The 16,909-nt window shown below is 47.2% G+C and overlaps 2 protein-coding genes across 6 annotated transcripts in view; both read right to left on the bottom strand.

Annotated features, from left to right (window-relative positions):
- Window positions 1-7,945, bottom strand: part of LOC106981727 (phospholipase A and acyltransferase 3-like) — a 36,775-nt gene extending 28,830 nt beyond the window's left edge. The window contains exons 1-2 of one of the 3 annotated variants that reach the window (XM_027045684.2): window positions 7,804-7,945; window positions 7,236-7,319 (exon numbers count right to left, since the gene is read on the bottom strand). In XM_027045684.2, coding sequence (XP_026901485.1) covers window positions 7,236-7,250 — 15 coding nt within the window. In that variant the 5' untranslated portion in view covers window positions 7,251-7,319; window positions 7,804-7,945. Of the gene's footprint in view, window positions 1-7,235; window positions 7,320-7,707 lie in introns of all 3 variants that reach the window. The other 2 variants (XM_027045685.2, XM_027045686.2) reach the window with 2 other exon arrangements.
- A 4,215-nt stretch (window positions 7,946-12,160) lies between these two features.
- The window catches only part of ATL3 (atlastin GTPase 3), a 48,775-nt gene continuing 44,026 nt past the window's right edge, over window positions 12,161-16,909 (bottom strand). For all 3 annotated transcript variants that reach the window (XM_053203018.1, XM_053203017.1, XM_027045727.2), the window contains one exon: window positions 12,161-16,434. In XM_053203018.1, the coding sequence (XP_053058993.1) occupies window positions 16,348-16,434 (87 nt within the window). In that variant the 3' untranslated portion in view covers window positions 12,161-16,347. The remainder of the gene's footprint in view (window positions 16,435-16,909) is intronic.

The raw sequence follows: 16,909 nt of genomic DNA, 5'->3' as shown, positions 1-16,909 counted from the left end.
GAAAAAGATAACCAGGGTTTCTGGCCAAAGCAAGTGGGAGGCAGAATGAATAGGCTTTTGGACAGGCCAGCTGCTCAGGGCAGGGGGTTGAACCACTCCCAGGTAGCCACACGGAGAGGCCAGGGAGGCAGCTGAACCCACGAGTCTGGAGGTCAAGAGAGTGCTCTAGGGAGAGGGTCACTGGTGACCTTTATGAGCACAGCTCCTATCAGAGGTGGAGGCGGAAGCCTGGCTGAATGGGTGTCAGCGAGGAGGGGGAGGGGAGCTGCAGAAGAAACTAGAAAAGGCAGCACCTGAGATTTTTGTTGAGGTCCTGAAAGGTGAGAGGGGCAGAATTCAAACCCGAAGCCTACGCTCAACCCTCACACCCTCCTGAAGCCACAGAAGGTGGCGGGGGAGGAAGTCACCTTCAAGGAGACAATGGACACAGGTACGCAGGGGTGCGGGGCGGACTGGAGCGGAAGCACAGCTGTGAGGGCATCACAGGAGCATTTTTTTAAAGCTTCCAGGTGGTCCTCCTGTGCAGCCCAGAGTGAGAACCAGAGGGGAAAGAGCAGTGACACAGAAGGTCAGGCTGAGATGGGCACAAACCTCATTTGGCAGGTGGGGGGGACCGAGGCGAAGGGAGATGAGGTCATTTACCCAGCGTCGGCCTGAAAGGGGCAAAGGGAGAACTAGAAGCCCCTCCGCTTCCACCACCGCAGGGAGAAAGGAACCGGCCCAGCCCTCCCATAGACAACTCCATCTAGGATCGTGGCCCCTGCGTAATAATCCACATTCACCCCCCAGCTCTGCTCCAGGGTGAGGCCCTCAGCTGAGGGCACCAGTCAGGGCCAGAGACCACAGTGACCGCCCCTCCAGAAGAGTTTTCAACCCAACAGGTGAAACGAAACAACAAGAATGCTTCTCTTCAATTCAAGGCCGCCACGGAAGGGCTCCATTCCACACACATCCGGCCCCATGTAGCCATTTTGCTCTTTTAAGTTTATTTATTTATTTTTAAGTGAGATAGAGACAGTGCAAGCTGGGGAGGGGCAGAGAGAGAGAGGGAGAGAGAGAATCCCAAGTGGGCTCCACACTGTCAGCATGGAGCCCGACGCGGCACTCGAACTCACGAAACCGTGAGATCACGACCTGAGCCGAAACCAGGAGTCAGATGCTTTAACCGACGGAGCCACCCAGGTGCCCCTGCCATTTTGGGTTTTTTTAATGAAATATTTCAGGTGTACAAAAACTACGGAAAGTAGGCTCCTGAGCGTCGTGACTCCTGAGCGTGTTTAAATCAGGACGGATTTCATCTTCAGAAAAAGCACACTGACTATACGGCCTCGGGGCTCCAGAGCCAGACAGCCTCGGTTCAGATTTGGGCTCCACTACTTACTAACTGGATAGCCTTGGACAAGTTACCCAACTTCTCCTAGCCTCAGTTTCCCCAGCTGTAAGTTGGGCGTCATTGTAGCCCTTGATTCACGGGGCCGTCCCGAGGATCAAATATGTCAATACCTACAGAACACTCAGCAAATACTGCCTGGCACACAGGAAGGAAGACCTTCTGTACACAGCAGGGTTTACAGCCACTGTTCCTGGGTGTGTTCTTATTATTTTTTTGACTTGGAAAGTTCCCAGCTCCAGGACCAGCTGGAGAGGCTGTGGAGGTTGTGAAACGCAGCCTGAGAACAGGCTGTCCTTGTTCCCAAAACCACGTGCTGCGTGCGGTGAATGTGGAAATCCCCGCCTCAGCCCCTGCATTTCTGATGCTCTGGGAGAAATGCCTAGAAGTTAGTAATAACAAGAATGACTGAAGTCCAGCATGGGTGCTGGGAAGGGACTTCCCAGCAAAGAGTTGGGAGTTTGGTACCAAGGCTTCAGGAAGAGAAGAAACCTGCGAGGGCCTGGGCGTCAACCCCGTCTGTCCAAGGCTGCGTTTTCAGAAGCAGAAACCACCACCCAAGACTCAGCCCCTCCCTGCTCTGCTGCTCTGTGAGTTTCAGGAATCACTCAACCTCTCTGAGCTTCTCTGGTACAATGGGGCCATACGGGCCCATCCAGCAGAGTTTGTGCGAGGAATACATGAGATCATGGGGCAAAAGCTGTAAAACCACGTGTACCTGTGAGAGGGTTGAGATCCTGCGCCCCCCAGCCTCAGGCCCAGAGAGAAGGTGGAGGACGGGTTGGGCTGACACATCACCTCCTCCCTTGCCAGTGGCTCCAAGGGACACCAGGTCCCGCCCCCGCAGCCCAAAGGTGTCTGAGAAAAAGGAAGCAAAACTTATCTGCCTTCCCCAGCTCTTGATCTCCTGGCTCGAGGCCCACACTATGACGGAGTCCAGCCTCCCACCACGTGAATCAGGACTGTCTCCTAACTCATCTGGAAACCACCACCACCCCCACCGGGCACCACTCGGCACACAAGTTACCTGGAATTCTTAACAGCAGCCCGATTTTACAGATCGGGAAATGGCTCAGAGATGGGAAGTAACCTGCCCAGGGTCTCAGAGCTCCCCAAGAAACACTGCCAGGACTTTCTGAATCCAAGGGCCAAATTCTCCCCAGTATACCAAGTAGTTCACACGAAGGTACCGACTTCCGATAACACACCCCCCCCGCCCCCACCCCTCGGTGAGCTGGGCCTCTACCTCCATGTTCTCTAGGCCTGCAGTACCCTTGGCTATTCACTGGCACAGTCCTATTCACCCCTCCAGATGGGCTCAGCACATCCACCTCCGTGCCTGCCCTGCTACCCCACCAAACAGTGTAACTGCTGCTTCCGCAGGCCACAGCCCTGTTTATCCGGGGACTAGAATTGTTGAGCTGAGCCCACGGGAAGGAGGGATGGGGCTCCGATGCCCAGCAAACCTGCTAGGCCTGGCACCTACGATGCTCTCAGCAGAGGGTCATGACCTCGATGAATGCGCTCCTTAAGCCCCTCCCAGTGGCGGCCCCTCCAGGGTGCGGATGAATCCGTGCAGGGCCTTGCCAGAACGTCAGGCAAACTTAGAGGCAAACTTAGAGGGTCTTAAAAGTTGTCGAGAAGGGAGTCTAGAATCGAGATCAGAGTTAAGCCCATCAATTTCCTCCTACTGAGAGCAGGGACTGGACTCAGGTCCCATCAACCCTGACCCTGAAATAGAATATTCCTGCCTCCATGGGGAGGGGGGGGGGGGAGAGCCACAATTCTTGCCTCTTGAATAGTCTACCTTGCAGGAATTCAGAGAGAGGATGTTCTCTTGAATCGAGGATGTTTACTACCAAGACCGGCTTAGACCAGACCAAACCAGTCTGCACCCCAAGAAGGACCCCAGGGCTGAACTTCCCCCGACTTTTCCTCTCATGAGAATACTAAAAATCACGCCCAGGGGGTGGAGATTTAACATGCTAATTAGACCTACTACACACAACAGAAGCATGACCTTTAAGTGCCTAGGTGCTAATAAATCCCTCCCGCACACACCCTTCCCCCACCCCCCGCCTAAGTTTCTTTTTTTTTCTTTAAGTTTATTTCGAGAGACAGAGCAGGGAAGGGGAGAGAGAGAGAGGAAGAAAGAATCCCAAGCAGGCTTCGCACTGTCAGCGTGGAGCCCGACGTGGGGCTGGAACTCACAAACTGTGAGATCATGACCTGAGCTGAAGTCAAGAGCCAGACATTCAACTGAATGAGCCAGCCACCCAGGCGTCCCCTCCCCCCCACCTAAGTTTCTTTGAAAAACTCACCCTGACCTCTCCTCGCCCAGTCAGCCTGCAGACTCTCTCCTTCGTGCTGCCGCCCCAGTAAAGCCTTTCCTGGAACTCTCTTTCAGCCTCTCACTAACTTCTATTGTTTCAAGAGTCCGAGGCCCCAGTTTGGTATCCAGATTATGGAGCCCCTGTTTCACTCTGGATTTTCACTTCTCCAGCAGTCAGCCAGAGATTTAAGGGATTTAAGGGCAGCATGTCTGGAGAAAAGCTCCTGGCCCGCTCATTCTTCGCGGATTCGGAACACGGACGGGTTAGCGCTGGCACTGACCAGGAGGCATCCCGGGCTGGACTAAAGAGAGAGACACATTGGCCCGGACGGCAGACACGCGGCTCTCCGCGCCTCCGGGTCCGGGCACCTGCTTTAACAACAAATGACATTTGTCAAGCCCTGAGAGTCAGACAGCGGCACACTCAAAGAGCAGGGAGGTAGGGGCTGTATTCCTTGTGATGAGAGACACAAAGGCAAGAAAAATGTAATTTCAGTTACATTTCCTTACAGCTTGCAGCCCACACTGACAGACCCCCGAAACACGCCGAGTGTGACCTTCCTCAAGGAACTCACGGCTGCCTTAGTGCCTTACTGTTTACGTTTGATTAAAGACTAAAAGTAGGGGTGCCTGGGTGGCTCAGTTGGTTAAGCGTCTGACTTCGGCTGAGGTCACGGGTTCGAGCCCCGTGTTGGGCTCTACACTGACAGCCCAGAGCCTGGAGCCTGCTTCTGATTCTGTGTCTCCTTCTCTCTGTCTCTCTTTCAAAAATAAATAAACATTAAACAAAATTTTAATAAAAAAATAAAATTAAAAATTTTGCCTTCTACATGGAAATGCAACCAGAAAACACCCAGTTATATAGTCTGCAGACACACAAACTCAACCATTGTTCTAGCAGTAAGTTCCAAATAGCTCAGAGCCGTACTGAGCTCACTTTCGACACAGTTTGTGTGCCAACTGTCCAGGTCCTACATTTTCCTGTGTTTAAACAGAAGACAAAAGAGACGGCTCTCTCAGCGCCAGAAGAAACTAAAAGAGAAATGGATCGTTTTCATCGAGAACTAGACTTACTCTAAAGCAACAGATTAAATAAGTGTCAGCATTCACTACCATTCAACCGTGTTCTCTGATTTTTTCCAGAAGGAAAACTTGGGAGAATTTTGCCAAATGAGATAAAAACGTATGCTGAATTTTCTGGTGACGACGTTGTAGTAAAAATGTTTCACATACGGAGATATTTAAAAGCAAGCAGATTGATTTTTTTTTTAAGAGGCAGTATCGCGATTTCTGAATTTATTCTGAAATGTGCTTTTTATGAATCTCTGACACACTTGTCCTAATGTGTAAGCCTTTTCCTATTTGTATATCTGTGGTTTCATGCGAGAGAAGCCTTTGACATTAAAATGAATAAAAAGTGCTCTTCAGTCAGCTGCGAGCAAAAATAAGACAAATCTAGCTCAACGGACTACTGAACATAAATATGCAGAGAAGATCAATTTTGACAAGGTCATGGACAACTTTCCAGAAGTAAAAGTTCCAAAGGAGAAACTAATATTGCTATCATTCATGACTGTGACCAACCTACATGTAAGAGTAAGCTTTCTTTCAAAAATACACAAATGCAATTAAAAACCCTTCTTTTTAAAGATTTTATTTTTAAGCAATCTCTACATCCAACATGAGGCTTGAACCCACAACCTCAAGATCAAGAGTCGCACGCTCCACCAACTGAACCAGGCACGTGCCCCGCAGTTAAAAACTCTTAATCCATTACTTTTCCCCCATTTTTCTCCATAACATTTTTCCTTATTTTTCATGTTTTTCCTCTTTCACTGGCATGATTTCATATGCAAAGCTCAATAAAAGAAAATTTTCACCGTTTCTTTTCTGAATATTGTTGCTAATAGTATTACTAATATTAGTAATATTTCCTGTTATTAGTAATCATTTCCTGATTATTATTGAAAATAGTGTTGTCAGATAAAGGAGAGGGATATTTAAAGTGGCCACTCCAAGGGGCACCTGGGTGGCTTAGTTGGTTAAGTGTCTGACTCCTTGGGAATGCAAGCTGGTGCAGCCACTCTGGAAAACAGTATGGCGGTTCCTCAAAAAACTATAAATAGAACTACCCTATGACCCAGCAATGGCACTACTAGGCATTTATCCAAGGGATACAGGTGTGCTGTTTCAAAGGGACACGTGTACCCCCATGTTTATAGCAGCACGATCAACAACAGCCAAAGTATGGAAAGAGCCCAAATGTCCACCGATGGATGAATGGATAAAGAAGATGTGGTATATAGATACAATGGAGTATTACTCAGCAGTCAAAAAGAATGAAATCTTGCCATTTACAACCACGTGGATGGAACTGGAGGGTATTATGCTAAGTGAAATTAGTCAGAGAGACAAAAATCATATGACTTGACTCCTATGAGGACTTAAGAGACAAAACAGATGAGCATAAGGGAAGGGACGCAAAAAGAATATAAAAACAGGGAGGGGAACAAAACATAAGAGACTCTTAAATATGGAGAACAAACTGAGGGTCGCTGGAGGGGTTGTGGGAGGGGGGATGAGCTAAATGGGTCAGGGGCACTAAGGAATCTACTCCTGAAATCATTGTTGTACTACATGCTAACTAATTTGGATGTAAATTTTAAAAAATAAAAAAGTGTCTGACTCTTGATCTCAAGCTCAGGACTTGATCTCAGAGTAGTGAGTTCAAGCCCCACGCTGGGTGTGGAGCCTACTTTAAAAAAGAAAATAGTGTTTCTCTGAAAAAATAAATGAATTAATAAAATGATCACTCCAGGCATCAAATATGCCAGGTACATACTGATGTTGGTCACTGTGGCATCTTTTTGTGGATTGAGGTAATAATAATAGTGAATTCCAGTTGAGCACTTAATACGTGTGTGAAACACTACTCTGAGCACAGCCTTGTATTAAGTCATATAATCTTCACTTTAGGGGACAGAGTAAATTCGAAACAGGAAGTGCTCAGAACAGCACTTGGCACACATATGTCACAGCCAAGGGCTGGGTGGGAACACAATCCCAGGTGGGTCTACTTCAAAAGCTGGTGAATGGAAGCATTTGGTAAGCCCCTTTATGATTTCTGAACCATATCAGATTAGAAAAAGGAAAAGTGAAAGCCTGGAAATTGGGCAGGGCTGGTCACGGGGTGTGTCAGCTGAGACCAGAGGTCAGACCCAAGGCCAGGTGTTCTGGTCTCACTTGTGGAGCCAGTCACCCCTCCCTGCCTCCCTCCTCCGTAGGTCCTGCCTTCCCTGGGACTTGCTCCAGACAGGTGCCTGTGCAAGAAAAGCAAGCACGAGACGACCAGGTGCTGGCTTACATACAGCTGACACTTGATGGCCCGCGGCTCCTAGAGGTGTGGCCCCACGTCCTCCAGGATCCTTCCCATCAGTAATAACTCAGGCTCCAGAACCATGAGTCCCCTCTGAAACACAGCCCCCGCCCCAGCCCACGCCGCCCCATACTTACGATGGACGCTCTCATCTTTTTTCCTGCCGTGGACCCTCAATTTCAGGCTGGAGTTCGGTTTATCTGCTGCGTAAAGGCCTGAGGCTGCGGGGAGCAGGGGTTCGTTATGTCATTAATGGGGAACAGAGCTCCCAGGACCCCAGGGTACGGGGGGGGGGGGGGTGGGGGGGAGTCTGGCCAGGAGACCATGCGCGGTTCTCCTCGACTCTTCCGAGGGCTGCCACCTCTCTCCCTTCGAGTTCCTCGCCGGCTCCCTCCTTGCCCCTGCACTTGGCCGTGAACAGACGAACCCCTCGAAGGGTCGGGTCGGGGGAGGCTCATCCCCCCCCCCTCCCGCCACCGGAGAGGCGGCGGCGCGGCCCCGGGGGAGCTCGATCCCTGTCGCCTGCCCAGGGTGGCGCGCCCGGCCCGCAGGTGCCAGGGGGCGCCTCTGCCGACGGGCTGCTCCCTAACTTGCTTCTTCCCGCCTCACCCAACTTCTCCGCCTCGCACGCAGCGGTCCGGGACCCGGAGGGCCACCCCGAGCATCTCACCCTTCCTTAAGTTGGGGCAGGACCGCCCCACCCACCTCGAGGACTGGGAGGCAGCGCAGCCACCGAGGGATGAGCTCTAATGGCCGCAGAGGCCGGGCCAGTCAGTGTAAGGTCAGCCGGCTCCTCCCCGCGCGGCTGACTAATGAGAGCCGGCAGGGCTCCCGGCCCCGCGCCCCAGACAGCCGGCCCGGCCCCTGGGGCAGACAGGCCAGGTTGCCGCCCGCTCCCCGCCGCCGCCGCCTCTCCCCACGCCCTCCTCCACCCAGAGGCGCTCCGGTTCCAGCGCCACCGCCTCCTCACCCCTTCCACCCGCGCGCTTCCGGCCGCCCCGTATTTGAGCCCGTCTTGTATTACACTCCACCTGTATACACAGCCCACGGGCGTGGAATCCGTTTACTTACCTCCTCCATTCGAGTGGACTCACGGCTTAAAACGACATTGAATTTCAAAGTCATTCGAAGGCAAAGGTCTAGCAGAATGAGAGCACTTTTGGGGGCGTCTGGGTGGCTCAGTCAGTTAAAGCCTCGGACTTTGGCTCAGGTCATGATCTCGTGGTTAGAGGAGCTTGAACCCCACATGGGGAGGAGTGGGGGGGGGGGCGGGTTCTGTGCGGACAGCTCAGAGCCTGGAGCCTGCTTCAGATTCTGCGTCTCCCTCTCTCCCCCCTCCCCCTCGCATTCTCTCTCTCAAAAATAAACATTAAAAATTTTTTAATAAAAAATAAAAAGAAAGCACTTTTAACTATTGGGTCTTAAGCCCTCAGCCCCCAAACACGGCACACAGCAGGCATTCCGTGAAGGAAGGAAGGAAGGAAGGAAGGAAGGAAGGAAGGAAGGAAGGAAGGAAGGAGGGAGGGAGGGATGACCGGAAGGAAGGAAGGGATGACCGGAAGGAAGGAAGGAAGGAAGGAAGGAGGGAGGGAGGGAGGGAGGGATGACCGGAAGGAAGGAAGGAAGGAAGGAAGGAAGGAAGGAGGGAGGGAGGGAGGGAGGGATGACCGGAAGGAAGGAAGGAAGGAAGGAAGGAAGGAAGGAAGGAGGGAGGGAGGGAGGGAGGGATGACCGGAAGGAAGGAAGGAAGGAAGGAAGGAAGGAAGGAATGGATGACCAGACACTGGCCCTTCCTGGCACTGGGCTCTGACTGGGCTGTGACTCCCTAAGAGTAGAACCAACTCCTGTTCACCTCTCTTCCGGCCAGGGCCGGGCAAGTCCCTGAGCCTTGCAGTCAAGATGCTTGGGCCAATCCTGGCCCTGTCACCTGCTAGCTAGAGGGCCCAGGACACCCTTCCCTCTCTGAACCTCAGTGTATTCATCTCTTAAACGGAGTGATGATGGTATCGGACAACATGGAAGTTAACATATAAAAATGCATTCCCCAAAGGGAGAGCAACAAACGAAATGATGCTTGTAAAGTGCTGAGCCTGTTGTGTGGCACGTGGTAAATCCTCATCAGGACACGCTGGCCGCTAACATGAGGAAAGGCACGTGCTCATCAGCATCAGGGGTCACTCACTAGCTTCCCAACAGGTGAGTCAGAGGCGATGCAGATACATACCAGACCTTTACGGGCATTACAAACTGTAGTGCCGATGAAGCAGGTGACTGTAAAACAGTCCAAACCCAGGGTGGAAAGGTTCAGTTTTGAGCCCACCAGACTGACTTCTGCTTCTCCTTACTCGCTTTCTGCCAGAAATGTCACTACCCAGATGTCACTTTCCTTTCTCCTCCCACTGTGCTGTGCCAGGAAGAACAAAACAAAAAGCATATGGGGTGGGGGCGTGGGGGGCACCGAAGATGTCAGGAAAGTGGTTGGTACCTTCCACACGGCTCTCAAAAGAGGAGCTCCAGGGACACCTGGGGGGCTCAGTGAGTTAAGCCCCCAACTCTTGGTTTTGGCTCAGGTCATGATCTCACAGTTCGTGAGTTCGAGTCACACATTGGGCTCTGTGCTGGCAGTGTGGAGGCTGCTTGGGATTCTTTCTCTCTCTCCCCCCTCTCTCTCAAAATAAATAAATAAACATTAAAAAAAATTTTTTTTAAGGAGCTCTGTAAGACAGACTGCAGGCTGAGAAGCTACCAAATGATGTCGGTCCATTGCCAGCAAGACTCTCCTTAAGCCCCATCCCAAGTCCATCACCACTGTATGGGTGGGAAGCCATGCCAGGATCAACACCAAAGCTCCTGGTCTTTCCTGCAACCACAGCCATGGAGACCCGTTCTTCTTGTGACAGGGGAGGAGTAGTATTAACTAATTAATTATTTGCAACGTCCCCATTCTCCTCCTTCTAAGGAGGGGGTGGGCTACTCCAGGAGAATCCACTGTTTTGCTGAGAAAGTAGGAGAAAATGGCTCAGGCTTATGCTGAAGGCATGACACCTTGTGGAGATTCCGAGCAGGTAGGGTAGAAGCAGCAGGAAGATCAGAGCAGGAGAAGGAAAGGAGGAAAGGGGCAGGGGGTGGAGAGAGAGGGCAGGCAAGCCACATTTAAGGAAACAGAATCCATTAGGAGTATTTTGTTGAGAACATGAGGGTTTCTTTGCTTGACATTAACTCTCAAGACCTGAACACTCTTCAGGGGAAAGCTCTATCAGTCAACTGAGTACAGGTTTTTGTTTTTGTTGTTGTTTTTTTTAAGTAGGCTCCGCCCAATGCAGGACTTGAACTCAAAACCCTGAAGTCAAGAATCGCGTGCTCTGCCAGGAACCCCTTAGCCAGCCAGACGCCCCTGAAGGACATTTCTTTTAACATTTATCCATTATACTCTGGTGAGGCTTTGTGAATATGCCAGCTCTGACAATTTGCTGACGAGAAAAATCAGGTTTTTATGAAAGAAAAGAAAGGTAACATATAACTTCCTCCTCAATCTCCATCTCTGAAACCCCTCAAGTCCTACTGAAGAGAACAAATCCTTATTGAGAGGCCCTGAAGAGTTTCCCCTGCATAAACGTGCAGCATAACGACCATACTTTCCCTTGAAAGAACATTCCTGAAATGTTCAGCCTTTCTCATCCCACTGTTTGTTAAATGGCCTCACAGTCCGGGGACCTGGGAACTGTAATGGACATTCATTTTTGTCCAGCGGTCTTTCACTTGGTGACTCTGGGTGGTTCTGGTGGATCTGCCATATCACAGTACTCTGTCACCCTGACTGGGGACATCCGTGACCCAGGTCCAGCTATTGAGGCCCCAGCCCCCAGGCTATATCCACTGACCCTGGAAGGAACATATGACCCAAGCCAGACCAATCAGAAGCCTTCTCCAAGATGGAGCTATGTACGTACACACACACACACACACACACACATTTTAAAATAGGCAGTGTGTCCAAAAAAAAAAAAAAAAAAAAGCCTCTTTCCTCTGGAGACATTTAAGTGGTATGATGTAAGCCTGGAACCATCTGTGACTTTCCTCCCCTGCAGCATGGAATAAATCCATCTGCTTTTGAATTTGCCAACACATACCTGAGAGAACAGACCTGTTGACATGGGTTCTTCCGGTACTTGGTATCTATTTTACCCCGAGACATCCAAATACAATTGCTTTTTCTTCGATTAAGCTAGTGAGAGTTGAACTCGTCTTTGCGAACTGATACATGGAAATCAAAGGCAAGAATGTCAATGTACCAAAGACAAACCAGTTTGCTGGACACACACACCACATCCCCATCCACACACACCCACTTCCCCCCCTTTCCTTCTCCCCAGCTTATGCTAATGGGGGTATCTGCACTCTGATGGTAGCACCCAAGTATTCACCAGTTCGTGAGTTTGCACCTTCCCTAACTAAACTGTGTGGAACTCAAACATGACAGCTAGCCTGGCACCTAACACATGACCACCACTGGGGAAGGCAGGTGGATGGACAGATGGATGCTACTGACCCCACCCAGCCTGTTTCAAACTAGAAACATAGTAGAAATCTTCTTTCTTCCTGCAGGGCCAAATGGGCTATGTCTGGCGATTAGTCAGTATTTGAGAAGTTCAATGCAACCTCCCCCCTGGCTTCAAGGTCACCACTGAAAGAGAAAGCTTTCGGTAGGGCTTCACCACACCCCAGTCCCAAAGAGGAACCATCTAACCAGATGGGGCGACCAGGTGAAGTGCTACAAGTTCAAAGGTCCTCACAAGTTCGTGTTGTTGTAAATGAAATTTGTGCTCGATCTTAAGCCCCACCACCAAGTGCACAGCCCTCTCGAGCACTATGCTAGGAAGATTGTTCAGGACTACTTGGCAGGACAGAGAAAGGGGACAAGCTCAAACCACATTACTACTGCCCACTTTGACATGGAGTTATCCATCCCCTTAGATCTCCTATTCGCTTTGCCAAGCCCGAATCTATCTCACAGATCTTCCCACATTAAAGAATGGAGAAAGGGGGAAAAAAAACCCACAGACATGGTGCTATGATCTTTATTCAATTAAATGACCTTACAACTAAGAAACAGAAAACATGCTTTTAAGAAACTAATAGCATAATCTCATCCCATTGCACTTTTTAAAAAGTATATTAAACTTTAAAGCCATTCAAAGGCAAGGGTCTAGGAGAAAGTATTTTCAACAAATCACTTTTTAAAGAAAAGAAAAAGAACTCTGAGAAGAAAACCTGTATATGCTCAGGATTAATATTGACCTTTTAAGGCTAAAGTCCATGGCAGCATTTAGCCATCTAGATTAGAAAGCTTTGAGAATCAAATGCAACCTTCCCTTGGTCATAAGAGCACTACATTTAAATTTTAGTTCTGGCACATGAAATTTCTTCCCAGGGAGGAAAAATTTCTTTTGAAAACTTTCTGCTTTTAGACCTAGAACTTTGAGAAGTTCCTGATATGGGGCACTTTTGTCACTAATTTTCAAAGTTGTTTTCTCCTTCCTTTTCATTATTATTATTTATGGCTTAAGGTTTTCTGTACAGGAATGATGAGGGGTTCGAGTCAAAGTGCTGAATTTTGTTTTTAAAGAAAAACAACATTCAAAATAGTTTTTTCAAAATCCTAATTACACTTGTTAGTAAATAGGATACGTGTACATTCATTTTTCAGAGAAGGCACTATGACATCCTGATTTACAACAGCTTTAAGGAGCCTGGACGATCCTCTAGATGAAAGATATCCCCCTTATTACTCTGAACGTGGGAAACTCTCAGCCAGGGTCTCTGGCGGCAGACCACATATCGTGAGCCTTCGGTAGAAGCTGTCTGTCCACTCGCCTCCAGACAATACTGAATTGCACTTCCCCATCACATGGAGCGGTCTCTCTCGCTGGTCTCTGAACCACCTGCAATACTGTCTTATCAAGTGGTGACTCCAGGGCCACAACCCAGACCCCCTGAGGCAATCCCTGACATAAAGCTAGGAATCTGAATGTTTTTAAACAAGCCTCCCAAGTAAGTCTTATGCACTCCAAGGCAGATGAGAGCCACTACCCAAATCATAACTGTAACAGGACATAAGAACACTATTCAATTGCAGCAAATGGTCTCATACAATGGACTTCTTAAAGTGATTTTAAAAAAATCACTTATATACATGGTTTGTACCTTCATGACTGAAGCTTGTCTTCATTATGCCCTTATTCCTTGACTAAAATTTTGTCAGATCGAAATGTAAGCCAGAAAGATGTAGCCCATTCTGGCTACCTTACATGGTAGCCATCCTAAATCACCCTAAATTACATTTCAATAGTTCTATTGGGGGGGGGGGGGCTGTGAGAAGTCCTATGAAGATTTCCATATAAATTATTAAAAAAAAAAAAAAAAACTCTAGGAAAAAAAAATAAAATGTTTATGAGCCAGGTAGAACACTGGATATGACCTAAGGAAACACACTGCCACTAACAAGGCAGTTTATTTGTTTGCCTAACTTCACGTTAAAAGAGAAAGAACAGATAAAGCAAAACAGTATTCATAGACAATTTTACCAAGTATAAAGCAGGCATTAATACACACACCTCCACAGAACAGACTTCTTGGCATACTGCTAAAATACGGTAGGACTCCAAAAGATGCTTCCCATCATACACGATTATTAGATTATTCGTGAAAGAATTGAAATTCTGACTCTATGATTTTTACCATAAAAAGCTAATTGGAAGTATTTAAAAAAAATGAAGAAACATTTTTCCCTGAAATGAATACTCTTCATCAAAATTCTGAAAACCTCCTTTTATACGTTAACAGGAACAGGCCCCGTGTAACCATGTGAAATGAGCGCACAAAAATCGCCTGTGTGGGAAGACTGGCCAGGGATGGCAGAGAAACATGGCCAAGCCAACGCTTTCAGTCTGGACTATCCCTCCTCAACGTCTCCGACCCACAAACTAAAGGCTGAGGGAAGTTAAGAGGTAAAAGACATTCCTTTCAACCTGATTATAAATCTCCCCAGGACTATTTAAAGCCAGCAACGAGAATGCATCTTGTATCGAAAAAGATGATATAAAACCATCAACTTCCTGTAAAAATAGGCCAAAGAAAACTCATTAAGGATCCTCATTGAGAAAAACTTTATAAACACGCTCCAGAGGCACAGTAAGTTAATAAAAACAAAAATAATAAGGCTTCCCCAGGGTAATTAAGCCAAATTATTTCTTTAAGGTCAAACAGAAATGGTGACTTAAACAGTTAACTAATCGTAAGACTGCACTAATCACACAATATATTTATTTTAAAATTTCTAATACTTTAGGATTAAAATAAGTTTTAGACACATCATCCTTTTCTCATTAAAAGCATCGTTCTAGACAATTATTCTGAAAACTATAAATGTGCTTCTACAACGCATCAAAAGCCAAGTATCTCAACATGTGTAAGGCCTTTCGCTAGTAAGGACAAACCTTCAGGAAAATGAGGGGCCACCTGATATGCACCAAAATTTCAAAGAGAAGCTTTCGATTTAATAGTCAAAACTAAGCATCACTGATATGCAAGCAGACAGTTTTCAGAACAAGCTGGAACTTTCCTAAAATTTAATGGCAACTGAAAAAAATAGCAAGAACTTCAGGATAAGACGGTATATAAATATGGAAACATGTAACATGCTTGGAACTAGTTCAGGACTTATAAAAATGCTTCAGTGGTGAGCCATCAAAGAAATAAAAAGAAACTTCCTTGATAAAGAGATTACATGCCACACGAGACTTCTTTGTGCCTTCCGTTCAGACTTCACGTATATAGAACCTACACTTGGATTTGGCCTAAGCCTTCCCTATCTCCCCCCAAAACAAAAAATCTCTTAAGAATTAAGGCTCTCAGACCTGAATGTTTATATAAATACTTGCAGGCAAGTTTTATGAAGTTTTAAAATGTACAATTCACCATTATAAATCAAAGGAAAAGGCAACTAATAGATAAAGTGTTTTTTACCACACAAGGTAAATAAAGGTTTCGTGGATACTTCTAGATACTGTCCACATTTGGGTAGGACTTTGGTCCCTACTAAGCCAAAGCTATTTTAAAGCTACCAACTAATCAAATGAAGTTAAATAAAGGATGAGTCCCTAAACAAAAGTGACAATGTTAGTAGCTTCGTTATTAAAAATCTTAGTGCATAGGAAAAGACAAATGGTTTAGATAAAGACCTGATTTACTGCTAGGCCACAAGAACAGGACATCAACTAAAGGCAGTAACGTTTGGTAACGTGTTTCCTCTAATCCTTAATAAAGTTCCGTTCTTATGCAGAACTCTTGAAAAAACAAGGCCTCTCAAATGATAACCGTGAGTTATATAGAATACATATATGCATACAAACCTACAAACAGTGAATCTGACCAAGGCACAAGTTCAAGTGACTTATCAGAGGTCACACGGTTCACTTAAACTCAAGCTTTCTTCTTAAAATATCAAGCTCACTCCTTTTATGATGAGCCACTCTGGCTTTTCAAGGCATGTTTGCTTCTTTTCTAGAAAGAAGCTATAGGAATGAAGGCAAAAATAAAATAAAAGTATATCCCACCAAAACTGTTAGCCTGTCAGGTAAAAGACTGGAAATTCCAGGGTACGGTGGATTTCAACGTGATACAATCTTCCCACACTATATGGCAAACAGGATTCTCTAATATCATAAGATTTTAAAAGTGTAATGGCATCGTTTTCAGCCTTTTGTTCCGAAACTTTTGCAAGTTTTGTAAACTGTTTAAAAAGAGTAAGGTATAAAAAGAACGGACAGGTTTCACCCCAAAACAGCATCTTCCATGAGGTTATCCTCAATCCCCTCCCTATCATGTCCTCAAAAGCCTGGATTCAATCTTAAAAGGCACGAAGTGGCACATTCAGGATTTAAAACCACATTTGCATTTTCTCCTTTCGCTTTCTCCCCCTTTAAAGTGCACAAAGCAGAGTAACAAGGAAATAGACACAGGCTTGGATCTATATCAGCAAGGAAAAGAAACGCTTCCAACAGAAATGGAAGTATGATGTAAGAATTTGAAGCCACAGGAAAGGTCTGTTCATTTATTACTGCTGAGTCTCAGCTCTTCCCAGATGATTCCCAGATCTGTGTTCCTCTGGACCTGGACCTGTGGCCGTGGCAGAAACCCAGAAATCGGTAGGGGCTGGCTGCGTTCTCGTTGGATCCTCTTGTGAAGATGCTACTGAGCTTTTTTATCCGCGGGTGGCCTCCCAACAACCGCTTCCCTCACAGCGGCCTGAGTGGAATTACCCATATGGGATGTAGCCTGCAAAAGTCCATTTGTTCAAACACGTAAGTTAATAAAATACAACACAGCGCCGAGAGAGTAAGACCGCGGAGACAAACTTTCAGACATCTCGTTCTACAGCACGGGTATGTTACAGAAAATGGGGAAATGAAAACACAGGTGTTGGGGGAGCAAGTGGCAGCAGCAGACCCCCAAGAGAGCCCACTGAGCCCCTGCTCTGTGACTGTATGTAGCAGGGCGGGCAGCTCTCCTGGCTTCTCGCAAGCTTCTGACTTAACCGATCTGCTCATGCTACTCAGAAAAAGAAATCGATCAGGGTCTCAAGTATCTGTAAATCTGGAGGTCACGTCAATGTCAAAAGCCACTGCTTGTTGAAAGATCTGAAGTCAAAGAGATGCCATCCATTAGAACTCAAAACAGAAAATTTTCAAAGCTCTTGATTTTCAGGGAAGCAAATTAACCTCAGATCAGGGAGAATCACAGGAATCGTCTG

This window comes from Acinonyx jubatus, chromosome D1 (assembly GCF_027475565.1).
Source record: "Acinonyx jubatus isolate Ajub_Pintada_27869175 chromosome D1, VMU_Ajub_asm_v1.0, whole genome shotgun sequence".
NCBI classification, from domain to species: Eukaryota; Metazoa; Chordata; class Mammalia; order Carnivora; family Felidae; genus Acinonyx; species Acinonyx jubatus.
This window is presented reverse-complemented; position numbering and strand designations above follow the sequence as displayed.